This window comes from Carcharodon carcharias, chromosome 11, assembly GCF_017639515.1.
Source record: "Carcharodon carcharias isolate sCarCar2 chromosome 11, sCarCar2.pri, whole genome shotgun sequence".
NCBI classification, from domain to species: domain Eukaryota; kingdom Metazoa; phylum Chordata; class Chondrichthyes; order Lamniformes; family Lamnidae; genus Carcharodon; species Carcharodon carcharias.
In genome coordinates, this window is record NC_054477.1 from 19922758 (window position 1) to 19946296 (window position 23539).

The 23539-nt window shown below is 42.8% G+C and overlaps 1 protein-coding gene across 2 annotated transcripts in view; it reads right to left on the reverse strand.

Annotated features, from left to right (window-relative positions):
• Nucleotides 1-805: 805 nt before the first annotated feature.
• The window catches only part of LOC121284065 (A-kinase anchor protein 17A-like), a 35133-nt gene continuing 12399 nt past the window's right edge, over nt 806-23539 (reverse strand). For both annotated transcript variants that reach the window (XM_041199082.1, XM_041199081.1), the window contains exons 2-5: nt 19070-19851; nt 16536-16684; nt 13607-13838; nt 806-7502 (exon numbers count right to left, since the gene is read on the reverse strand). In XM_041199082.1, coding sequence (XP_041055016.1) covers nt 6384-7502; nt 13607-13838; nt 16536-16684; nt 19070-19828 — 2259 coding nt within the window. In that variant the 5' untranslated portion in view covers nt 19829-19851 and the 3' untranslated portion in view covers nt 806-6383. The remainder of the gene's footprint in view (nt 7503-13606; nt 13839-16535; nt 16685-19069; nt 19852-23539) is intronic.

Sequence of the window (23539 nt, forward strand, 5' to 3'; positions counted from 1 at the left end):
TCGCGTAAGTGCACGATAATGTCATCACGCATCATTTCATGCTCAGGCGTGTGGAGCACGCACACACACACAGCGAGCGTAAAATTCTGCCCTATTACTTCTTTACAACGTTTTATCACTGTCGTCTGTTTCAGATGCATATTTGTGTCTAAAGTGTTCTCTGGTTCATACAGTTGTGGTTGGGTATTCTAATGTCATTCTGTAATCCTGAAAATTCCAAAACCTAAAAATAACTTGGTCCCAAGCATTCTGAACTGGAGAAGTTACAGTGTATCTGCAATGGTGACCAAACTACCAGATTGTCGTAAAAAAAAAATCCAAACTGGTTCACTAATATCCATTAGGGAAGGAAACCTGCTGTGCCTATCCGATCTGGCTTGTATGTCACTTCAGGTGCCCAGTAATGTGGTTGGCTCTCAAGTGCCAATGGGCTAGCAATGGCTAACAAGCCCAATGGTATACAAGAAGGTGGTTAACCAGCACCTTCAGGGGCAATTAGGGATGCACAATAAATGTTGGCTTTTCTCGTGATGTCCGCAACCTATGCACGAACAAAACAATATTCCGATTTATTGTTTACCATGAGCCAAAGTCTGAAAGGGAAGTAGGACATGAAGTGTATCCTATACACGCGAGATAGATAATTTAGACAGTCCATTTTAGATATATGAATTTTAATCAATTAATGCTCTGAACATTTTCAAAACGGTGGGCAATTACATCGGAAGAGTTGAAAATGAAGTTACATATGCTTGGCATTTCATCTAGGTTTCTCAATTTTACAAAATGACAAATGAGAAAGGCATTTCAAAAACAACCTTTTATTTACTGGAGGTTACAAACCATTGACAATCATGTGTGGAAAAAAAACTCAAAATAAATACAGGACAATTTCAATCAATCTGATGGAACGAAACAAAAGAGCATACACATTTGGAAGTCAGCAAATGACGGTAAGGTGTCAACTGGAAATTAACAGTATTTATTCCCACAACTTCAAATGAAGAGTTTTACATAGGACAGAACATGCACAACACTGCAAATGAGACGGTGCACTAAAGCGCTTGCCAAGGTTTCCATACAAAATAAAAACAGGGACGAGGGTATTTTAAAAGAAAACCTCTCAATGCTCAATATATTATTTTGGCACTAAAGAATTATTGAAAATTATTTAAAGTATAACCTCTGATTCAGCCAGGGACAACAGCCATCAAGAATTGTGTTGTGACCTTCTTGCCCATTAATTAGACGACACATTTTTCTTTTTGCATACCTTATTTGATTCAGTTTTCTACATGTTCTGAACCATTCTGCCAGGTGATAGACTAATTTTGTAGTTTATTTAGACTTTGAAAAGTCTAATACTGATCTTTCAGAACGATCTGATTGGGAATTAAGGTCACTGATACTTTGACATTGTAATTGATTAGAAGTAAGGATTTCAACGTTTCAAAGCTGTTTAAGGATGCATCTGTTATACTGGAGTTTAAAGGATTGGGTTCAACTTATCCACATTGCAACTCTCCTCATTCTTTGAATGAAGTTGGTCTCTTCATACCAGAAGGAATCAAACAAGCATTACAGCAACTCAAGCACAGGAATTCATATCCTTAAATAAACCATCAGTTTGGGTGGTGTACCTGATGACTAGAGGGATGAGATGCATGTTTCTGCCCGTATCCTCCACCTCACCCATCCCAGCACATGGAGTAACAGATTTCAGCCACATGGCAATGGGGAAGCGACAAGTAGAAGGAAAGCTGGAGAAAGCCATATCAGGGCCATTCTTGTCCAGCTCCTGTTACACGATGTTGAATTATGGCGAAGCATTGGCTGAATGCTAGGAGATGCAAGAATATGGGCTTATGAGAGTTTTGAGGGATTAGGCATCGCAAGAGTTGAAGTTTTGCTCTAAATTTACTGTTCAGCAAAAATACACTGCTTTAGACTGACTGCTGCCTTCTGTTAGGTGTATTACCACAAGTGGCCTTGTTACTGCGAAAACTTATTATTGTCACTAAAGACAGAGGAAACGAACACTGAGGCTCAGCTGTCTATACAGCCTTGTCTCTTTCTATGTCTGTGGGAGTAACAAACTTTTGTAAACTGTTGAAATATAATCAACCACCATTCTCTTTTAAAATTTTTCCACATTAGGTTTTGCTGGATTGTAGTTTAATATTGAAAAAGCAGGTCTATACATTATTTTTATTTCTCCTCTGTTCGAATTAGGGAAGAACATTTTAAAATCTAGGCTCTACTTCCAGTTGCCAGAAATCAGCACAGTTCAGTTTCTTTTTGGCCAAAAAGTGTAGGGTCATTTAACTCTTGCGCTGCCTAATCTCTCCAAGTGACCTCAAACTCATTCTCTCACAGATTACTCACCATCATGGATATGGACAGTATGGGAAGATCAAGATGATGCAGGAGAAACATTACTTTAAAAAGCGAGTATCTAATATCAATTTACTATGGCTCCTTCTTGCAGTTTCAAGGCCCCTAAAAATGTTCATCTTTAGTTTTTTCTGACCAGAAGATACTTACACCAATTATATTGTCAGTCCATTATCTTAATGTTAACACCAGTCTCATGGCACACCTACCAGTGACACACCTACCAGTAGGTACCCATTGATTTTGATATACTATACAATATGTAGCCTATGGAAGTACAAACCAATAAGGAGAGGGATGATCCGCTTTCTTAGTAGAAGACGTATCCAGAATTGTTTGCTGTAAGCTGTAAAATTTGTGACAAGGTTGACAAAATAATAATAAAGATGATTTTTAAAAAGTTTGGGGCTATTCCATGGGATTGCCCTGTATACAACATAAAGTTAAATCATCAGATCACATGGACATATCAGATGCAGCAAATCAATATCTACTGCACCAAATAGCAGGACACCCTTTATTATAGCTCACATTCAGCTTTATTTGCATGGGACATACATTTTAAAGAGGATGTCCTGGTGATTTTGGTCCCCTTAATGTAGAAGTAGAGTGTTTCACTGAAATTAAATTCTCTCTCAAAAGTACACAGGATGAATTAGAAACCAAGTTCCTGTTGGACACACAGTTGGAATTTAAATCCTTTTAAGCAGAATTTCATGTAGTCTAACATAGCAAAACACATTTGCAATTAGCACATACAACAGCATTCTCCTAGACAACATCATGGTTTGCAAGGCCTAAGTGTTCTTAAATGCAGCCTTGCACTTGTATAATGCCTTTGAACACTGTGTTCTAAACATGACATAGCGTCATTACGGCACAGAAGGTGGCCATTCGTCCCATTGAGTCCATGCTGGACCCAGCAACTGGAAGCAAGGGCAAGAGTTCATTTCACGGTTACATTAGATGCTAGATCTCATTTTTTCTGTAATAGGTACTCCTGCAGAAAATGCAAAGAGTCTCATCTCCCAAGTTGAACACAGCAGAAACTGGGTTGCCCATTCCCACTCTGCTTTTCCCATTAGTCTAGCTATAGCGTAATAATGACGATTCATCTTGAACTACACAACTTGTACCCTATCCCATACAAGTCATACTTATCTCCTCTCTTCTTGGCAACAAGCATTAGCCCCCAATCCCTCATTCAAGTTCAAAATCTCAGCAGAATTACTTCATGGCCTTTTTTCTTCCTACCTATACAACCTTCTTCAGCTCCAGTTCCTTGTCTACATTCTCTGTTTTACCAATTCTGGTACACTGTGCTCTACGCCTAAACTCCTATCCTACCATTGGCAGTACATTATTTAGCCATCTTTCCAACATGTCCTGAATTTCCCAAATCTCTTGGTTTTGCTATGTACCTTCCAATCTTCTGAAGCCTGCTCAAAATCTAATTCTGAAGGCATCTATTGGCAGCTTCTTCGGAGATATTGAGAGGCTGTTTTAGGGGTCATAGTCTCAGGATATGGTGTCAACCATTTAGATGAGAAGAAATTTCTTCACTCAGAGGACTGTGATTCTTCAGAATTCACTGTCTCAAAGGGCTTTGGATGCGTGTCGTTGAGTATATTCAAAGTGAGATTGCTTGATTTTGGGAGTATCAAGGGAATCAAGAGATATAGGGAAAGGGCAAAAAAGTGGAGTTGAAGTAGAATATTAGCTATCATCCTAATTAATGACAGCGAAAGATTGAAGGGACCATATGACCGACCCTTGGCTCATACTTATATCCTTATTAGTTTCCTTTGGATTTGACCTCTAATTATAAAATGACTCGAGACATTCTATTAAAGGTTTGAAAGGAGAACACTGCTGTTAATGCAAAGTACTTTTTTTGCCCTTAAAATATTCAAATTTTCCAGTAATTTGAACTAAGTGATTTAAATAACAGCGCTGGAGCTGCTTTTGCACAACTTCAGTTTGAACTAAAACATCTCAAGTTAAGCAACTTTGAGATATGATGAGACTATAAACGTAAGTTTGGTTTCTTGAGAGCACAAGTAAATTCTTTAAAGGGAAAAAAGCCTACTGAAGCTCGTTTGTCTAATACCCTAACTTGTCCATCTTGGCTCCAAATCTCCTATTGGCTTTGCCACTTATATACTTTCTAAGTGTTAGCTACAGATTGACATTGGCAGAAGCCAAAGCATACAGTAGGGGTATGGGTACTTGTTGAAAACAGGATATATGAACCTAAAGAAATTTTAAAAAGTGCACGGTTCCCAATGTCACCCCGGTGGAACCTGTTAACTCTGTGGATAGTTTTTATGTTTAAGTACTGAAGAAGTCATGAAAACAAATTTCAATGCTGTCATCAGGCAGATTTAACGTATGGATTATCAATGTGTTGTATTATGGAGGAGAATAAAATCGCGCTTATACCTCAAGTTTGCATAATAAACTTGTGCAATATTCTTAATTCGCCAAACAGTCTGGGGTTGGGCAAATAAGTTTCCTTGGGGTAATGTTAGCCTCAAAGTGGCACACATGGCAGAGATAATCCTCTGGCAGACAGATGCCATGACTGACCAGCCAACTTGGCTCACTGGAGGGCCCTACAGGGGTAATCAGTTTTCTCAGCACTAGCATTCTTCTCACATGGTGCCAGATAACTGCAATCAAATATTCGAATAGACAAAATTTATCTTAACTGGACTTTATGTGCAGGATACATAGCAGCTTTTCAAAAGTTGGGCCACACATTCCTGCATTGTGCAGGGAGTTGCTTTGGCTGGCAATACAGAAAATGTGCCCGTTTCAGGCTTGTGATTCAGGCTTCTAATATATTACACAGATGCGACAGGCTATGATGGCATCCACCTAGTAGTGTCCCTTTCTCTGGAGATGATCTGAAGCTTTCCCAAATCGATTTGAATCACTTACAGAACTATGGATTCACCAGGGGTGTTGAAAAACAGTTAAGACAACCCCTATAAAGTCTGTCTATTCAGAAACACCCCGGCTTTCCTTCTAAACATCTGCTACCCCATCCGAAAGGAAATAGGGAGAGTTTGCATCAGAAACCTCAAGGCTTTTCCCTGCTCCTTCGACTGTGTGATGGCCAGCTCTTACATGTGCTAAGTGCACTTGCCCTGAAAAAGATCCTCGTAACTAACCACTATATCTTCCCAATGCAGCCTCTTCTCCTAATTCAACTTCAGAAGATTTCCCCCTTGTGTCAATGGGTCTTTGCTGGGACTACTATGATACTAGAGAGTGGCCAAACTACCAAGGTAAAGTCGACACCTTGTAGCAATGATTGCTGAAGGAAGTCAGGGAAAATGGGATTTTAAGGTTTTTGCGAGGAGTTGCAGATCCTCCCGTCTGAAAATTTCCAGCACTGACATTCCCTTGAAACAAGAATTTCATGGTGCCCCCATTGCATACTCAGACTATCCACTGTATGCGGTACAGAACCAACCGATGAGGATTTGCATTGTAAAGTATATGGTATACACATAACGTGTTATATATCCCACTCTGAACATTTCCTTAATCCTGCTTTGCAATAATAATCAGCAGTCAAAACATAATGTTTGGGAAATTACCAGGGAAATTTAGTATTGGAATAACAAACATTTTACATGCTAAACAATGGAGTAATTGTGCTCAGGTTTTGTGAAGCGTGGTGACATCTGGTTGTGCCCAAAGTTAGAATCTAATTTTTGGTATCTGAGATTGTTTACTTTCCTATGTTTCTCCTCTTTTCACCAGAAAAAAGGAGACTTCTTCAACAGAAACTTTCCAGTCAGAGTGATATTTGTCTTTCCTGATTAAATTTGAATTGTTACATTGAGCATTCAGTACTATGTTACGTTTGCTAACTAATGTGCTCAAGAGGTGCATGAACCACTGATTTGACTTATGTTGTTGACTCTGCTGGTCTCTGGCTTCACCTGTGATGATAGCCAGCCAGGTGGTGGGCTTGACTACCTCCGATGGCGGCTGTGTCCTTTGTTGGAGTCCCTATAATGGCTGCGTTCCCTGCTGGAGTCCCTACGATGACGGCTGCGCTCCCTGCTCGAGCTTTTCCGGTGACGGTTCCGCTCGCCACTCACCCCCCGCCGCTGGCTCCGCTCCTTGCTCAGATTCCGCTGGCTGCTCCGCTCTCTGCTGGAACCCTTCTGGACGCGGACCAGCTCCTTGCTCACGTTCCTCTGGTGCCGCTTCCGCTCGCGGCTCATGTCTCGCCGACTGCGGCTCAGCTCATTGCTGGAGTCTCGCCAGTTTCGGCTTTGCTCCCTGCTCGAGTCCCTACCGTGCCGGACACTATCCTTCCTTGAGCGGCCCTGGTGCCGGCTCCATTCCCTTTGATGGCAGCTGCCATCACTACTCGAGTCCCTCCAGTTTCTACTACGCTCACTGCTCGTGCTGCTCTTACGGGATTTGTGTGCCCTTTTCAAGTCCTTCTGGATTTGGTTGCTTTCAACTTTGACGGGGTTGGTTTGAAGCTCTTTTCCTTCATGGCTGGGGCCATTTTGGTATTTACCTTTTTTACTACTGCACTCCTGCAGAGAACACCCTTGACTTTTAGATAACACAGTTACGTGCTGCTCATCCTGGGCAGACTTGCATGCACTCTGAACAGCAGCGTTGTTAATATCTCTTTGTCCCTGCATTTGGTCCAAATCACTGCTGGATCTTTCAGGTGCATCTGGCTTTCCATTGATGTCCTGACTGAGTGACACTTTCTTGCCATGGGCAAGAGCACCAGTGCATGCAAGCTGACTGGTAGCAGCTGGTGCAGCAGAGACAGTGGTTGTTCCCAATGCTGGACACACACTCACAATTGCATTCACAGCTACCTGGTCCCTGGGGCACAAATTTGGCTCCGCTCTGCTCTGCTGGCTCTCACCTTCTTCCTTTCGTTTCAGGTTTTCCAGCAGTTTCTCCCTCAATTCCTTCTCCTTCTGTTGGAGCTCTACCACTCGCTCTTTCTCTTCCTCCACTCGCTTGAGCTCGGCCTCTTGCTGCCGGCGCTTTTCTTCCATCTGGTGCAGCCGAGCTGCTTCTGCTTCGCGTGCCTCCAGCTCCTGCTGTTTCCCAACCTACAGAGAGCAGCCAACAGTGAATAAAAGTTCAACAGAAATACTCTCTTCGAAACTGAAAAAAAACCTGGCGTTGCAAATTTTGTAAAAACAGAAGAAACAGAAATCCTTTCAATTTTCACAAATGGCTTATGAAAATAATTCAAGCAGAAAAATAATGAAAATATTTCTGTTTTTGTCCTCCCCAGATGGGTTGGTAAATGGAGCTTTTAAGCATCAAACACTTTCAGACCACATGCAGTCTTACTTTTATTAGCTTAAAAGCAAAATATGGTGAACTCTAGAAATCTGAAACAAAAACAGAAAATGCTGGAAATACTCAGCAGGTTGGACAGCATCTGTGGAGAAAGAAACCAAGTTAAAATTTCAGGTCTGTGACCAAATGAACCATTCCAACTGAAATTCCACTCTTCACGTTTTGGATCCACCACAATTATAGACATCTCCTTGACAATTCCTCGAATCGCTGTTTTCACCACATTCTAAAATCCACTTTCAACACCATGCACCACCCGCATGCACATTCTTGACCACTTTCTTAGGCAGCACCAACCTGCTCAATTTGAAAGTTGTCCTGGTCTGGGGGAGGCAGTGGCGTAGTGGTATTGTCACTGAGTAGTCTTCTGGAAACCCAGGGTAATGCTCTGGGGACCTGGGTTTGAATCCCAGCCACAGCAAATGATGAAATTTGAATTCAATAAAAATCTGGAATTAAAAGTCTGATGATGACCATGTAACCATTGCCGATGCTTGTTAAAAAGCCACCTGGTTCACTAACGTCCTTTGGGGAAGGAAATCTGCTGTCCTTACCTGGTCTGGCCTACGTGTGACTCCAGACCCACAGCAATGTGATTGACTCTTAAATGCCCTCTGAACAAGGGCAATTCGGGATGGGCAATAAATGCTGGTCTAGCCAGCTACGCCCACATCTCATGAATGAATAAAAAAAGAAAGTTTTATTTCACCCTTCAACAGCAATTTAACCAAAAACATTTTATTTTCCTTTTCATGTATGAAGAATCGCAAGATTAGCAACTCATGGGTACCAACATCCCTCCTGGACCCTTCCTCCGACCTCATCTCTTACCCCTTGCCATGTATTCACAATACCCTGATCTGCCCCTCTCTGCTGAGGACAGATCACTCAAAGGCTTCACCTTCATTCCCTTATGCCCCTAATTCAATGAACGTTGTGGTAGGCACAATGTTGAGCTCTTGTTCTGTTGCCTTTACCTCCATGTCCATTTTTATGGTCAGGAGTTTTTTCTCCACTTATGAACCTTTTACCCATTTCCAGTGTTCTCCCTCCATCTGGACCCCTCCCTCTGGCCTCTTACCCTCTCTTGATCTTCTCACTGCCGGCGTGACATCAGCCATCTCAATTTCTCTGCTCCCCTCACTCACTCTAACCTATCTCCTTCTGAACTTGCAGAACTCTGTTCTCTCAGATTCAACCCTAGCATCGTCATCAATTCTGATGAAAGGTCACAGACCTGAAATGTTAATTCTGCTTCTCTCTCCATAGTATGCTGTCAGACCCGAGTGTTTCCAGCATTTACTGTTTTTATTCCTATTAATTAAATGTTATCTTAATTCAATATTATTTCTTGTGCTAAGAAACTTTGTATTATTCAGTATTTCAAGTCAAGCAATTCAGATAAGACAACTCTGGCGGCATTCAGGGCAACTTGAGTTATCAAACCAATTCACATTACAGTACAGGACGATGAATTGATAAGCATAAACCGTATAGCATGAACTAAATGTTTGAAAAATTGTTTGCCACCCCGCCCTAATGCCATGTTTCTGAGAGAAGTCACAATACAAGTAGTGATAAGCTGGTAGAAAGTTCTAACTTATCATAAAGCGAGTTTCTTTAAGAAATATTTCTCAGTCTCTTTTCCCGTGAAATTAAATTTAAGCAGTGACCCAGACATTGAAAGAGCACAAATAAAAAAAACAAGCTGGTTTGAGAAATGGGCAACGTGCGCTTCACAAGCTAACAGAGCTCCAAAGCATCCACTATTTGAAATAGGAGGACTTAAACAACAGAGAGGAGAGCGGAGGGAAAAGGATATCCATGTATGGAGCTGGAAAAAAGGGCAGTTCAGAAAGGAGCTGCCAGCCTAGTGGCACCTTCTTAGTATTTATCTCTTCATGGCACTGATTGCTCAAACTGGAGTACATCTCCAGGACGAGCTCCGGATGCAGTACATCTATCCATTTTTTAACCGATAGGCAGAAAGCCATTTGGCTGCAGGGGCTTTACAGATCAGCCATCTCCTGTACCTACCTGACCTCCATAGCAATCAAGCCTGGATTATTTTCTTATCCCTAACCCAGAGCTACCCCAACTGACGCCAATTGGGCTGGTTGACGATGCTGGGTTGAAGTCTTGGAACTCCCTACTTAACAACACTCTACAGACTAAAAAGCAGCTCGCCATCATGATTAGGGATGGGCAGTAAACACAGGCCTTGTCAGCAACACCATTATCCTGAGAATTTTTCTTTAGAATTACTCACTAGGTAAAAAATCGCTGAATGGACAAGAGAGCTTCAATAGCAATTTCACATGAATATTTTTAAACGCAAAACTCATTACTTTCCATACTGGCAGCACCAGGGCCATTAGCCCTTCAACAGATTTTTCTTGAAATTCTTTGGGTCCTTCTCTTTCTTTCACCCTTTGAAACCACTGGAATTGAAATTCTACACAAAATTAGCAGATCATTGGCCTATGGATGGAAAATCCTTGGTGAAAAGTCCAAGGTTCGGCCACTGTCTCACGCTCAGCTGCACAATAATCACCAGCAAGGAGTTCAGCAGGGGATTGGGACAGTGCTGGGATGGCAGCATGCCCAATATTTCTGTGGAAATTTCACAAAAAATTGTTATCACTGTTTAAAAGAAAAACTAGATGAACTCACACAGTCTTAAATGTGTTTATCGCCTCCGAAAGGTTAGGGGCTTATTGAGGTTGTTTGAGCTATAACCAGGCCTGCAGTAATCCAGTTCGACCTGCTGACCCTGTCTGCTTCATGCTTTGTGAATACTCAGTGCAGCGCATCCAAACCAACAAGTTATTACTTTGTTCAATATCATGTAATATTGTAATATATGTAATATAATTACCAACCCAATGAAAAATCCTATGATACTTACACTTGTGTATGGGGTATCATTTACTCCCTTAATACCACAATTTTGCAGAAGTTTCAGAAGCAGCTAAAAAAGCTAGTTTCAGAGCAGATCTGCACTTCATCAAATCATCTGCTCCTATAGTAGAAATGGGCTCTCCTTTTTGAAAAGCTTTCTTCAGGTGAGACAAATGGCCCAAATCCAAGCCAGTTTTAGTTTTTTTAATTCATTCATGGGATGTGGGAAATGCTGGCTAGACCACCATTTATTGCCCATTCCTAATTGCCCTTGTGAGGGTGGTGGTTAGCTGCCTTCTTGAACCACTGCAGTCCATGTGGTGTCGGTGCTGTTAGGGAGGAAGTTCCAGGATTTTGACTCAGTGACATTGAAGGAAGGGCGGTGTATTTTCAAGTCAGGATGGTGAGTGGCTTGGAGGGGAACTTCCAGGTGGTGGTATTCCCATCTATCTTGTCCTTCTAGATGGTAGTGGTCGTGGGTTTGGAAGGTGCTGTTTATAGAGGCTTGGTGAGTCCCTGCAGTGCATCTTGTAGATGGTGCACACTGCTGCCACTGTGTGTCAGTGGAGGAGAGGGTGAATGTTTGTGGATGAGATGCCAAACAAGCGGGCTGCTTTGTCCTAGATGGTGTCAAGCTTTGACTGTTGTTGGAGCTGCACTCTTCCAGGCAAGTGGGGAGTATTCCATCATATTCCCGACTTGTGCCTTGTGGATTGTGGACAGGCTTTGGGGAGGCAGGGGATGAATTAATCATCACAGGATTCCTAGCCTCTGACCCGCTCTTGTAACCACAATATTTACTTGGCTAGTCCAGTTCAGTTTCTGGTCAATGGTAATGTTGATAGTAAGGGATTCTGCAATAGTAATGCCATTGTATGTCAAGAGGCAATGGTTAGATTCTCTATTCTTGGAGATGGTCATTGCCTTGTACTTGTCTGGCACGAATGTTACTTGCCACTTGTCAGCCCGGGGCTGGGTATTGTTCAGGTCTTGCTGTATTTGGACATGGGCTGTTTTAGGATCTGAAGAGTCACGAATGGTGCTGAACATTGTGCAATCATCAACAAACATCCTTACTTCTGACCTTATGATGGAAGGAAGGTCATTGATAAAGCAGGTGAAGATAGCTGGGCCAAGGACACTACTCTGAGGAACTCCTGCAGAGATGTCCTGCAACCACAACCATAACCATCTTCCTTTGTGCTAGGTATGACTCCAACCAGCAGAGAGTTTTCCCCCTGATTCCCATTGACTCCAGTTTTGCTAGGGCTCCTTGATGCCACACTCAGTCAAATGCTGCCTTGGTGTCAATGGCAGTCACTCTCACCTCACCTTGGGAGTTCAGCTCTTTCATGCATGTTTGAACCAAGGCTGTAATGAGATCAGAAGCTGAGTGACACTGGCAGAACCCAAACTGTGCATCAGTGAACAGGTTATTGCTAAGCAAGTGCCGCTTGATAGCACTGTTGGTGACCCCTTCCATTACTTTACTGATGATCGAGAGTAGACTGATGGGGCAGTAATTGGCCAGGTTTGATTTGTCCTGTTTTTTGTAGATGAGACATACCTGGGCAATTTTCCACATTGCCGGGTATACGCCAGTGTTGTAGCGATAGCGGAACAGTTTGGTTAGGGGTGCAGCAAGTTCTGGAGCACAAGTCTTCAGTACTATCGCTGGAATATTGTAAAGGCCCATAGCCTTTGAAGTATCCACTGCCCTCAGCCGTTTCTTGATATCAAGAGGAGTGAATCGAATTGGCTGAGGACTGGCAGCTCTGATGCTGAGGGCCTCTGGAGGAGGCCCAGGTGGCTCATCCAGTCGGCACTTCTGGCTGAAAATTGTTGCAAACGCTTCAGCCTTATCTTTTGCACTGATGTGCTGGGCTCCCCCATCATTGGCGATGGGGATATTTGTGGAGCCTCCTCCGCCAGTGAGTTGTTTGATTGTCCACCACCGTTCACGAATGTACGTGGCAGGACTGCAGAGCTTAGATCTGATCAGTTGATTGTAGAATCGCTTAGGTCTATCCATCACTTGCTACTTATTTGGCACGCAAGTAGTCTTGTGTTGTAGCTTCACCAGGCTGAAACCTTTTTAGGTGCTGCTCCTGGCATACCCTCCTGCACTCTTCGTTGAACCAGGGTTAAGCCCCTGTCTTGGTGGTAATGGTCGAATGAGGGATATGCCGGGCCATGAGGTTACAGATTGTGGTTGAGTACAATTCTGCTGCTGCTGCTGATGGCCCACAGTGCCTCACGGATGCCCAGTCTTGAGTTGCTAGATCTGTTTGAAATCTATCCCATTTAGCAGGTTGGTGTGCCACACAATACGATGGAGGGTATTCTCAATTTGATGCCAGAACTTCATCTCCACAAGGACTGTGCAGTGGTCACTCCTATCGATACTGTCTTGGAAAGTTACATCTGCAGCAAGAAGGTTGATGAGGATGAAGTCAGGTATGTTTTCCCCTCTTGTTGGTTCCCTCACCACCTGCCACAGACCCAGTCTAGCAGCTATGTCTTAGGCAAGCGTATTAAGAGTTAAAGGGTCAAGCCAGTAGACGGAGTTCAGATATAGATCAGCCATGATCTAAAAAGAACAAAAGACTTACATTTATATAGTTCCTTTCACTGCCTCAGGACATCCCAAAGAGTTTTAAAGTCAATAAAATACTTTTGAAACGTAGTCCCTGTTGTATAGAGGAACAGGCTCGAGGAACTGCATGGCCTACTCCTGTTCCTTTATTCCGAGCACCAGATGGGAAGTGTTTTCAGGGGGTGAGATCGCAATCTCAAGGCCCTGGCAACTTACATAAAACTACCAAGTGAGACCCAATAGCCATAGCTCATGACGGTAAAACAAGTGATGCATAGCACCTTTACAACATTGCTATCTGCCTAAGCACAACGTGTTAACCTGCTGATCCCACAGGATTCAGACACTCACCTTGGCTCTACTCAGCAGCTCTGCAATAAGTCGGATGGACTGTAGGTTCCTCTGCGCCAACAGGAGTTTTCTTTCTTCCAGGGCAATTTTCTCCTGCAGCCTTTTCTGCTCCTCCCGTTGCAGTTTCCGCATATTCCTTCTCTCCTCGCGCTCCTTCTGCTTCTGTTCCCTCTTTCTGACCTTTTCTTCCCTCTTCTTCTCTCGCTCCTGCTCATCCAACTCTTTCTGCTTCCTGGAGAAAAATGAGGAAGAATCCAATCAGTAGCAAATTCTACTGGATCTGTAATTTTGGAAAAGGTAAGACATCATGCTGCCTGACAGGCTCGCAAATATTAGGGTCCATGGTGAGAGACAGAAGAGGGACTGCTACATTTTGATTGAAAACTAGAGATAAAAATGTCACAATCAATGCCAAATTCAAGTTGCTTTTTTTAATTGTTAAATGGGGTTACGCCTATTACATGGCTCACAAAATGTTTTGAACACAACACACTGTGGTCTGTGTTGCAAGCAGTTTACATCCTTCAATAATAATGCAGTACTCCTACTATTCAAATGGGGGAGGCGGTGGCATAGTGGTAATGTTAATGGACTAACAATCCTGAGACCTGGGCTAATGCTCTGGGGATAAGGGTTCAAATCTCGCCAGCTCGTGGGATTTAAATTCAATTATTAAAAAAATCTGGAATATAAAGCTGGTTTCAGTATTGGTGACCATGAAATTATCATCCATTGTCATAAAAACCCATTTGGTGTGACTCCAGAACCACAGTAGCATGGTTGACTCATAGCTACCTTCTACTATGGCCTAGTAAGCCACTCAATTCAAGGGCAATGAGGGATAGCTAACATATGTTGGCCTTGCCAGCAGCTCCTACATCCCACGAAAGGATAAAAAAGGTCAATGAATGTAAAGCTTATTGATATGGCTTAAGGAGTGTAAAACAAGCCTATTGTAAATGGGTCCACTAAAAAGCAAATAGACAAATGTCATACAAACACTATATGTCTGTCCACTCATATCAGCAGTAATATCTAGGCTATAGTGAATTCTGAAGCAATCACTTGGTAGTACAGAACTTGAGCATTGCTGAAAAAAGAGACGTGTTATCAAAGCTTTTTATCTTGCATGCATCAGGAGAGACACAAGAATGCCAAATTTCAAAGGGAACAACAATTTATACTGCATGAGAAAAGAAGCGCTGGTTGGTTTGCCAATCAGGCAAATCAGCTGATTGGTTAAGACATTGTCATGGAGAATGCACCAGGGAGCTATTGTTCCCATGCTTTTGTTTATTCCAAAAAGTGCAATGTCCGGATATATTCCTTTTGCCCGCAGAGGACAGGTCCCTGCATTTGAATATATGTAGCTCCTAGCAAGCATGAGTTAGTTGTGAGCCTGACTGAATCTTAAATTGGTTGTCAGTGTAATTCTTAACACAAGTGCTATCCAATCATGGAATCACAGTTAATGTTAGACATTACGTTCTGAGTTTTGCAAACACAGTCAGTATTCTACCTATTGTGAACAGCCGAAGGGACATGCTGTTTGATACAATCCGCCCAGTCATTGGGATGTACAGTCTATGTACCTGGCATCACACAGGCACTGAAATTCATATCCTACATTACTCATCTGGGTGATATGCAAAACATCCTTTTGCCTTGACAGCAGCATCCTGTTAGTGGAAAACACCACTTGTGTTGCCACTCCAAAGTGGCAGTGCGAAACAGCTAGTTTCACCAGTTGCTCAAATGTTTGAGATACTGTACCCTCTCAGGGTAATTTTGAAATAGACTGGGCACTTTATTCAGGTCTGAAAGTGGCAGCCTCAAGCCCGTTCATGAGTCTGAGAGATATGCAGTGAGCAATGATCTGATTGGGGTAGCCATTATCTCTCAGGATAGCTCTGATGCGTCCTTTTTCAGTATCAAGCTTGCATGGTGAACTTGAACGTTTTTGAACAAAGAAAGGCATGAGGACAATAGTTCCCTGGTGTATTCTCCTTGGCAATGTCTCGTCCAGAGCCAACTTGACAACTTAAGTGCAAGAAGAAAAGCTTTGATAACATGTCTCTTTTTCAGCAATACTTGAACTCTGAAGCAGTTAAGCGCACGATTGCGATGTTTTAAAGGAAATTTGTAGTCAAATTAGTTAAGCTAAAGGAAGACAAAAGTGACAGTGCCTGATGGAACATATTTGACGATCCTGGTGGAGTTGAGGAAGGAGATTGTAGAGGTCTTCCAAATTGTATTTTACAGTTCTATTCAAGGCGGGTACATTCTGGAGAACTGGAATAATGATAGGTAGGGACTTAAAAGGTGTTGACCCAAAGATGATGAATTAGAATGGTGGAGAACTAGAAAGCAATGTTGCTCGTATGATGTTGCTCCCCTTGCCCTTCAATGAAGCACTGATCATGGAGCTGAAAGATACTTTCAAAGTAAAAGATGAATGGTGTGACTTTGTTCAGTGGAGTAAACATAGTTTAAACTAAGTTTATGAACAGGAGCTATAGACTTTACTTCCTCTGGTTCTAAACTCAATGTATCTCATTTGCCCATAAAGGAAACAGGGAAACATGTTGAAAAATACTTTATATTGAAGGAAAGAGACTACGCTGATTCCTTAATATAATCAGTTCAAGTAGACTGCACCCTATGCAAGTCAGAGGAAATGGTGCATGTGAGAGTGAATTTATAGCCTGGGTGACCAGGACCAGAATGAAAGAAGATGGGGATGGTCAGTTGCTGTCAGCTCAATTCAGCCATTTGTCAAATGGTAATCTCTGGAGGGGTATTACCCAGTGTAAAACTCATTAAATCAGACCTCATGCCCCTTTGACACAGCACCAACAATATTCTGCTGCTTGTCTGGTGGAAAATGTTGTTATTTAAAAGGTGATTTCATCTAGTCAAACCAACGTACCTTTCTTCCTCCTTTTTTCGCTCCTCTTCCTCTTTCTCCCGGCGTTTCTGCTCTTCTCGCTGCAGTTCCAGCTCCTGCAGCTTCTGTCTCTCCAGCTGTCTCCTCCTGATAGAAGCATCACTCAGGTGCTTTGTTGTGTCAAACGTCACCTGCAATACAATTACTTTTGAATACTTTCTTTACACCCCTGCTTTATTTCTCTCCTCTCGAGACACTGCCACCTCTCGAGGTACAAACCCACTTGCTCTGGCAGCCCCTTGGTACCTCAGCGAAGTGGTCATTATTCATCTCTGGGCCACTGCAATGGAGCTAATAATGAAACATTCAACACATTTTGCATGGGCATTGACTCCGCGCATTATCAACTGAAAGGCTGAATGCCTACTCCACATCTGATGCTCCTACATCTCCCAATGCAGCCAGCTAGTATTCAAGTAATGTCATGGCAATTAGGGGGCCTCCCCATGTTGCGACAGGAGTGACTATTCCAAAAAGACACTGAAGGAGAAAGCGAGCAGAGGAAAAGTCTTCCTGGCTCAAGGTGACCCCTAGTTTGAAATGAGGTTCTCTTCCTGCTCTTGCCCACGCATGGTACCATCCAATAGCTAAAGGAAAAGGTCAAAGTAACCCAGACCAGCTACACCAATAAGAAAACAGCTAACCCAATCCACATGTCTCTCCTGCCATGTTATATTTACTACATGCCAGCAGCTTATGTACGTGAACGGACCTCAAATTATGGTTAAGCAGTGTACCATCAGTAGTCTTGTTTGGAATAGTTTCATGATTCTTCTTTTAGGTGCTTCCTTAACCTTTTCTTCTTTAGTTAATAGTCTTGTTCACCCTAGTTTCTTTCCCAATCCCCTCCTGCCCCTCTCTGAGCTCATGTTGTCCATGAAACCCATCTCCTTCCTCCTCAACCCTATTCCCACAAAACGGATGATGACCCAACTTCCCCTCCCTGCACCCTTAGCCAATATTGCTAATGGTTTTCTCTGAATGGGTGTTGTTCCTCTCTCCTATAAATTTGCCATCATCACCCCTCTCCTAAAAAAAATCCTTGACCCTACTGCCACTGCAAACTGCCATCCTCATCTCCAATCTCCTTGAACATGTAGTCCCCTCCCATCTCAATGCCCATCTTCCCTGGAATTTCATGGTTGAATCTCTCTAATCAGGTTTCCACCCCTGAAGCAACTCTTATCAAAGTCACAAGTGATATTCAATGTTACTGTGACAAAGGCAGTCTATCCCTGCTTATCCTTATCTGCAGCTTTTGACACTGCTGGCCACAACATCTTTCTCCAACACTTCACCACCGCCATCCAGCCTGGTGGGACTGCTCTCACCTGGTTCCATTCTTATGTATCTAAGCATTGCCAAAGTATCACTTGCAATGGCTTCCTTTCCTGCTCCTGCAGCACTATCTCTGGTGTCCCTCAAGGATCTATCCTTGGCCCTCTCCTATTTCTCGTTCACATGCTGCCTCTCAGTATCATCTGTAAGCACGGCGTTAATTTTCACATATGCGCTGACATCACCTAGCTCTACCTCACCACCACCTCTCTCGACTCCTCCACTGTTGCTAAACTATCAGTGTGCTTATTTGACATCTAGTACTGGATTAGCAGAAATTTCCCCTGATTAAATATTGGGAAGAATGAAGCTATTGCTTTCGGTCCCTGTTGCAAACTCCATACACTAGCTACCATCTCCTTGGCAACAGTCTGAGACTGAAGCAGTCGGTTCGCAACCTTGGTGTCATATTTGACTGGGACGAACTTCTAGCCACATATTCACCAAGGACGCCAATTTCCACCTCCGTAACATCACCCAACTTTGTCCCTGTCTCAGCTCATCCGTGGCTGAAACCTTCATTCATGCCTTTGTTACTTGACTATTCCAATGCACTCCTGGCTGCTTACCCACATCCCACCCGCCTAACCTGTAGTTCATCCAAAACTCTGGTGGCCAGGTCTTAATTCACACCAAACCCCTTTCCTCTATCACCCCTGTGCTCATTGACCTACATTGGCTCCTGGTCAAGCAACATCCTGATTTTAAACTCTCATCCTTGTTTTCAAATCCCTCCAAGGCCAGGGCCCTCCTTGTCTCTGTAAGTTCCTCCAACCCTCCAAGATATCTATACTCAGCCAATCCTGGCCTCGAATCGCTGCACTATTGGTGCCTGAATCTTCAGCTGCCAAGGACCTAAAACTCTGGAATTCCCTCCTTATACCTCTCTGCTTCACTTTCCTCCTTTAAGACACTCCTTAAAACCTCCCTCTGTAACCAAGCCCTTAGTTATCTGACCTAATTTGCCATATTTTGTTTTATAATGCTACTGTGAAACTTCTTGGGGCAGTTAATTATGTTAAATGTGCCACAAAAATCTAAGCTGTTGCTGTTATAGGAAAAGCTCCATTATTAACTATATGCATCATCCCAGTGAATCAATCTGCACCTTTTCCATTGCTCTTGTACTCTTTATATAATGGAGTGCCCAAACAGCACAGAATGCATGGCAAGCTCACCTTTATGCTGCAGGCCACGGCCTTGGCATCATCCCCTTTGTACAGCAGTTTCATTCCCCTCAGGGCATCCATTGCCTTCACAAATCCTATGTATTCCTGGTACTGTACGTATGCTTCAAAGTTCAAGTGACCGCCAAAGCTGAAGGTGTGAAAGTTCTTCCCAGTCATCTCCTCTCTGTAAGGGTCCAGCATTGGGATGTCCACGTTTCGGATCTCCCCGAAGGTTTCAAACACCTTGCGCAGGATGAAATCACTTGGCTTCTCTGAACTGGAGTTCTTCAGGGCAAACCACTTACATGGCAGCCCCTCCAGATGTATGGTGTCCGGCCTCTCACCTGGTAAAGTCTCGTTTATGTCCTTGGCATCCCGGAAGAAAGAGTCCCAATCGTGACGGGTCGGGAAGTCTATTTTAACCTCAGCTGCTCGCACTTTTAAGGTGTCCGTGAAGCCACTGAGTTTAATGGTCTTGGCATCCAGTTTGGACAGGAAGGCTTTCACCATGTTCTTGTTTTCAACCTCCCCTTCGAAGCGAACAAAATCCATCGTGCTCTTGGACACACGAAGTGTAGCGAACTGCTCAGGGTGAACCATGTACTTGAGTCTCTCCATCACCTCCCAGTTTGATATAGACTTTCCTGGCTGTTTCAGCTGAGGAAGGGACACGCTAAGAGTCAGCTTAGCGATTGGCTTCAGGAATAAACCCTGTGGGGCAAACAGTTCCACGGCCTCCGAGGTATCATGTACTATTGTAGCAGCCATCTTAATAGCGGCCAGGAATTTACCTGGGAAAAGGAAATAACGTGTGTTAATTGGAATAAATCAGGGCCTTGCTGTCGTTAAACATGATACTTGCTCAAATCTAGACCAGTTTACTAGAGCCCGGGAGTGTTCCTTTGGATTGGAAGGATTTTCAAGGAGCTCGGATTTTCTAAAAGGGTGATAAGGGGACTACAGGGCCAGTAAGCTTGTCAGTTATAGAAAAGATGTTAGAAGGGATCATAAAGATGCTCTTTAGTGGAGTAAAGAAGCAGTCATCAGAGATACAACATAGCTTCTAGGAAAGAAGGTCATGTCTTAATAACTTGCTTTTTTGTTATTTAAGTTCCGGGGTTAGTGGTTCAACGTATTGAAGCACACGCATCAAGCTTTTGATAGGGTACTTCACAATAGGTTACATTGCAAAAACACAGGATCATGTGGAATCAATAGAAAGCTGACATAGCTGGCAAGTTATTAATGGTATGTGGATTTGCTTGGAAGCCAGTGCTTTCTCAGAGGGATCAGTGTTGGGATCATTGCCTTTTGCTAACTTTATAAATAACCCAGATACAGATGTCACAAGGATGAGCTGCAGGTTGTACACGTACGAGTGTTAAGAAAACATGGAAGAAAGTGTTAGGAGAATGTGGAAGAGAAGAAATATCTGAAAGCAGATATAATACTCTCGGAGAATGGGTAAATCTGGTTTATGGTGTTTAAACTAGATAAGCGCAGTGTTATATGTTTGGGTAGAACCAATACCAAGTATGCTTACACTTTACATGGACCTAAACTGAAATCATTTCAAAGAACAGGAACTTTGCACTGCATTCATAATTCTCTAAAAGGTCAATGGCCAGTGTCAAGAAGCAACAGTAAAAGCAAACAATGTATTAGGTTGTATTAACAGAACTATTCAAAATAATGTATAACATTTTTCCCTTGTACAACATCTTGGCTAGACGATATTTAGAACACTACATCCAGTTTTGGTCCCCTCATGTGGTGACAGAAATAAGCCGAGGCCTAACCAGTGACTTATGAAGGTATAGCACAACTTCACTGCTTTTATACTTTATGCCACTATCAATAAAGCCAAGGATCCCATCTGTTTTTTTAAAAAAAATTAAAAAACTACCTTTTCAACTTGTCCTATCACCTTCAAGGATTTGTGTATATCCGCCCGCAAGTTTCTCTCCTCATTCTTCCTGTCAAAGTGTATCACTACAGACTTTTGTGTGTTATATTTCATGTACCGTTTGTCTGTCCATTTTACCAGCATGTCCATGAGCTCCTGAGGTCTGTTATTATCCTCTTCACTGTTAACTTCATTTGAGTTTTCTATTATCTGCAAACTTTGAAATTATGTTTTGTATTTATTAAGGTATTAAGAGTCAAAAACAAAGAAGGACCCAAGTTCACCTTTTGTCTCTTGTAGAATCATAGAATGGTTACAGCACAGGAGGTCATTGTGCCCATCGCTGTCTGTAAGAGCTGCTCAGCTAGTCCCGCTCCCCTGCCTTTCCCTCATGGCTCTACAAATGTTTTCTCTTCGGATAATTATGCAATTGCCTTTTGTCTGCCACACTTGAATCTGCCTCCACCGCACTCTCAGGCAGGACATTTCAGATGCTATTCATGGGCTGCTTTAAAAAATTTGTCTTCACGTCACCTTTACTACTTTTGCTAATCACTTTCAAGTCGATGTCCTCTGGTTCTCGACCATTCCATCAATGGGAACAGTTGACCAAGCCAGGACCAGAAAAGAACCATTTAAGACATAAACAGGTTGCATGGAACGCAAAGAAACTGAACTATAACATGGTCATATCTCAATCAAAAAATGGCACCACAGCAAACTACTCATGTGAAATGGACCAGTGTAACGCATAGTTGCTACTTATTGTACCAATACACAGGAAACTTGAGAACACCAAGATACAGGAACAAACCGTATTAACAAGTTATTCTTTATTTGTACAAAATGTTATGGGATATTTGTAACAGATTGCTACATTAGTCTCTGAATCTCCACCATAGCCCTGAACTCATCCGCTTTTCAATTTCCCCTCTAACCCTTCTCGCAACTTCACCATGGAGACCGGTCCAGTTCCCCTGGTCCTATTCTTACTACATTGCTGACCACCTCTGATCAGCTCTTCTGCGTTACCAAGATGCCAACTTACAAATGTTCCCTTACTCCTCACAGCCTTATTGTGCTGGAATCGAGATTCACTGTGCCAGTTACTACTATAAGAATGGGGTCAGGGGAGCAAGGGGCATTGCAAAAGGAGCCTCAAGAGGAGCTTGGCAGGAACACATGGAAGAATTCTTCTTATTGTGTCCACGGACAGTCTATACATGGCCCAGCCAGAACTGGACACATTTTTGCGCCTTGTTAAATTCAGCAAGATCTGCAACAGTGCAGGGCTCCTCTAGCAATAGGCATTGCAAGAGATGTTGCATAGTCTGTGGCTCAGTTCCACATTCAAAAGTTGTCGGGCTGGTTGTATATCCCCATTTGCTTAGTGACACCTTTGAACGACCTACACCAGTCCTAAGTCTGTTAAGGCACTTCCAGGTTGCCCAGTTGCAATTAGCTCCTGGAGGAAGGCTTTCATCCAGTAGAATTTCCATCGCTGGGGGTTGTTCGAGACTGGCGAGCCGGTCTTTCCACAAGGCCGGAATTGAATTCATGAATGAATGAACACATGGAGGAATTGAAAACAAACTATACAGACAAAGAAAGAGCGAGTGACCACTTTCGTTTAACACATTCATAAATGCTCTGGAGCTAGGAATCACAAACATAATGACTAAATTCACAGATGATACAAAAGCTAATGAAGGTGGACCATGTCAAGTCCTATTATAAATCTGTGTGGTTTTACAATATACTCAGAGGTGGAATGTATAAGAGCAAGAAGCAAGGTTTTTACAACTGTTCCTGCTCTTTTTGAGATAGATTCGTCTTCCACTTCCAAAAGCTCCTGACCTTCAGCTCAACACAAAGCCCAATGCAAACTGGATCAACAGCACCTCATCTTCCATTTCAGCACTTTACAGCCTTCCGGACTTAACATTGAATTCGACAACTCCAGGCCATGAACTCTCTCCTCTATCTTCACCCCTTGTTAATCCCTTTTTAAAAATTAATTTTTATTGTTTATTTGCTTATTTTTATTCATTGTTTTATCCCCTTATCCCTTTCTCCCCAATCACCGCCCCCTCTTCTCACTCCACCCCCAAAAAGGCCGTCAGTTACTTATTCCATGCTGTTCTTTCACAGACCCTTGTTCTACTATTCACATATTCCACTTTCTTACCTTATGCCACTATCAGCACCTTCTTTAGCCCTTACCAATACCATTAACACTCCTTTTGTCTTGCGTCCATGACATCTTTCTCAATCTCTCCTTAGCCTCCACCGATCGCTGATCTTCTATCCAGCTTCACCTGCTCCACCATCCCCCCTTAAACAGTATAAATTTCACTACATTTCTATTTCTCTTTAGCTCTGAAGAGTCATACGAACTCAAAACATTAACTCTGTTTCTCTCTCCACAGATGCTGTCAGACCTGCTGAGTTTTTCCAGCATTTTCTGTTTTTACTCCTGACCTTTAACTGTTCAGCATGCAGCCATTTAGATCTTTGCCCCACGAAAAATGGCAGCAGCTAGTGAGTGGAAAGGTGACAGGGCGTAATTAAAA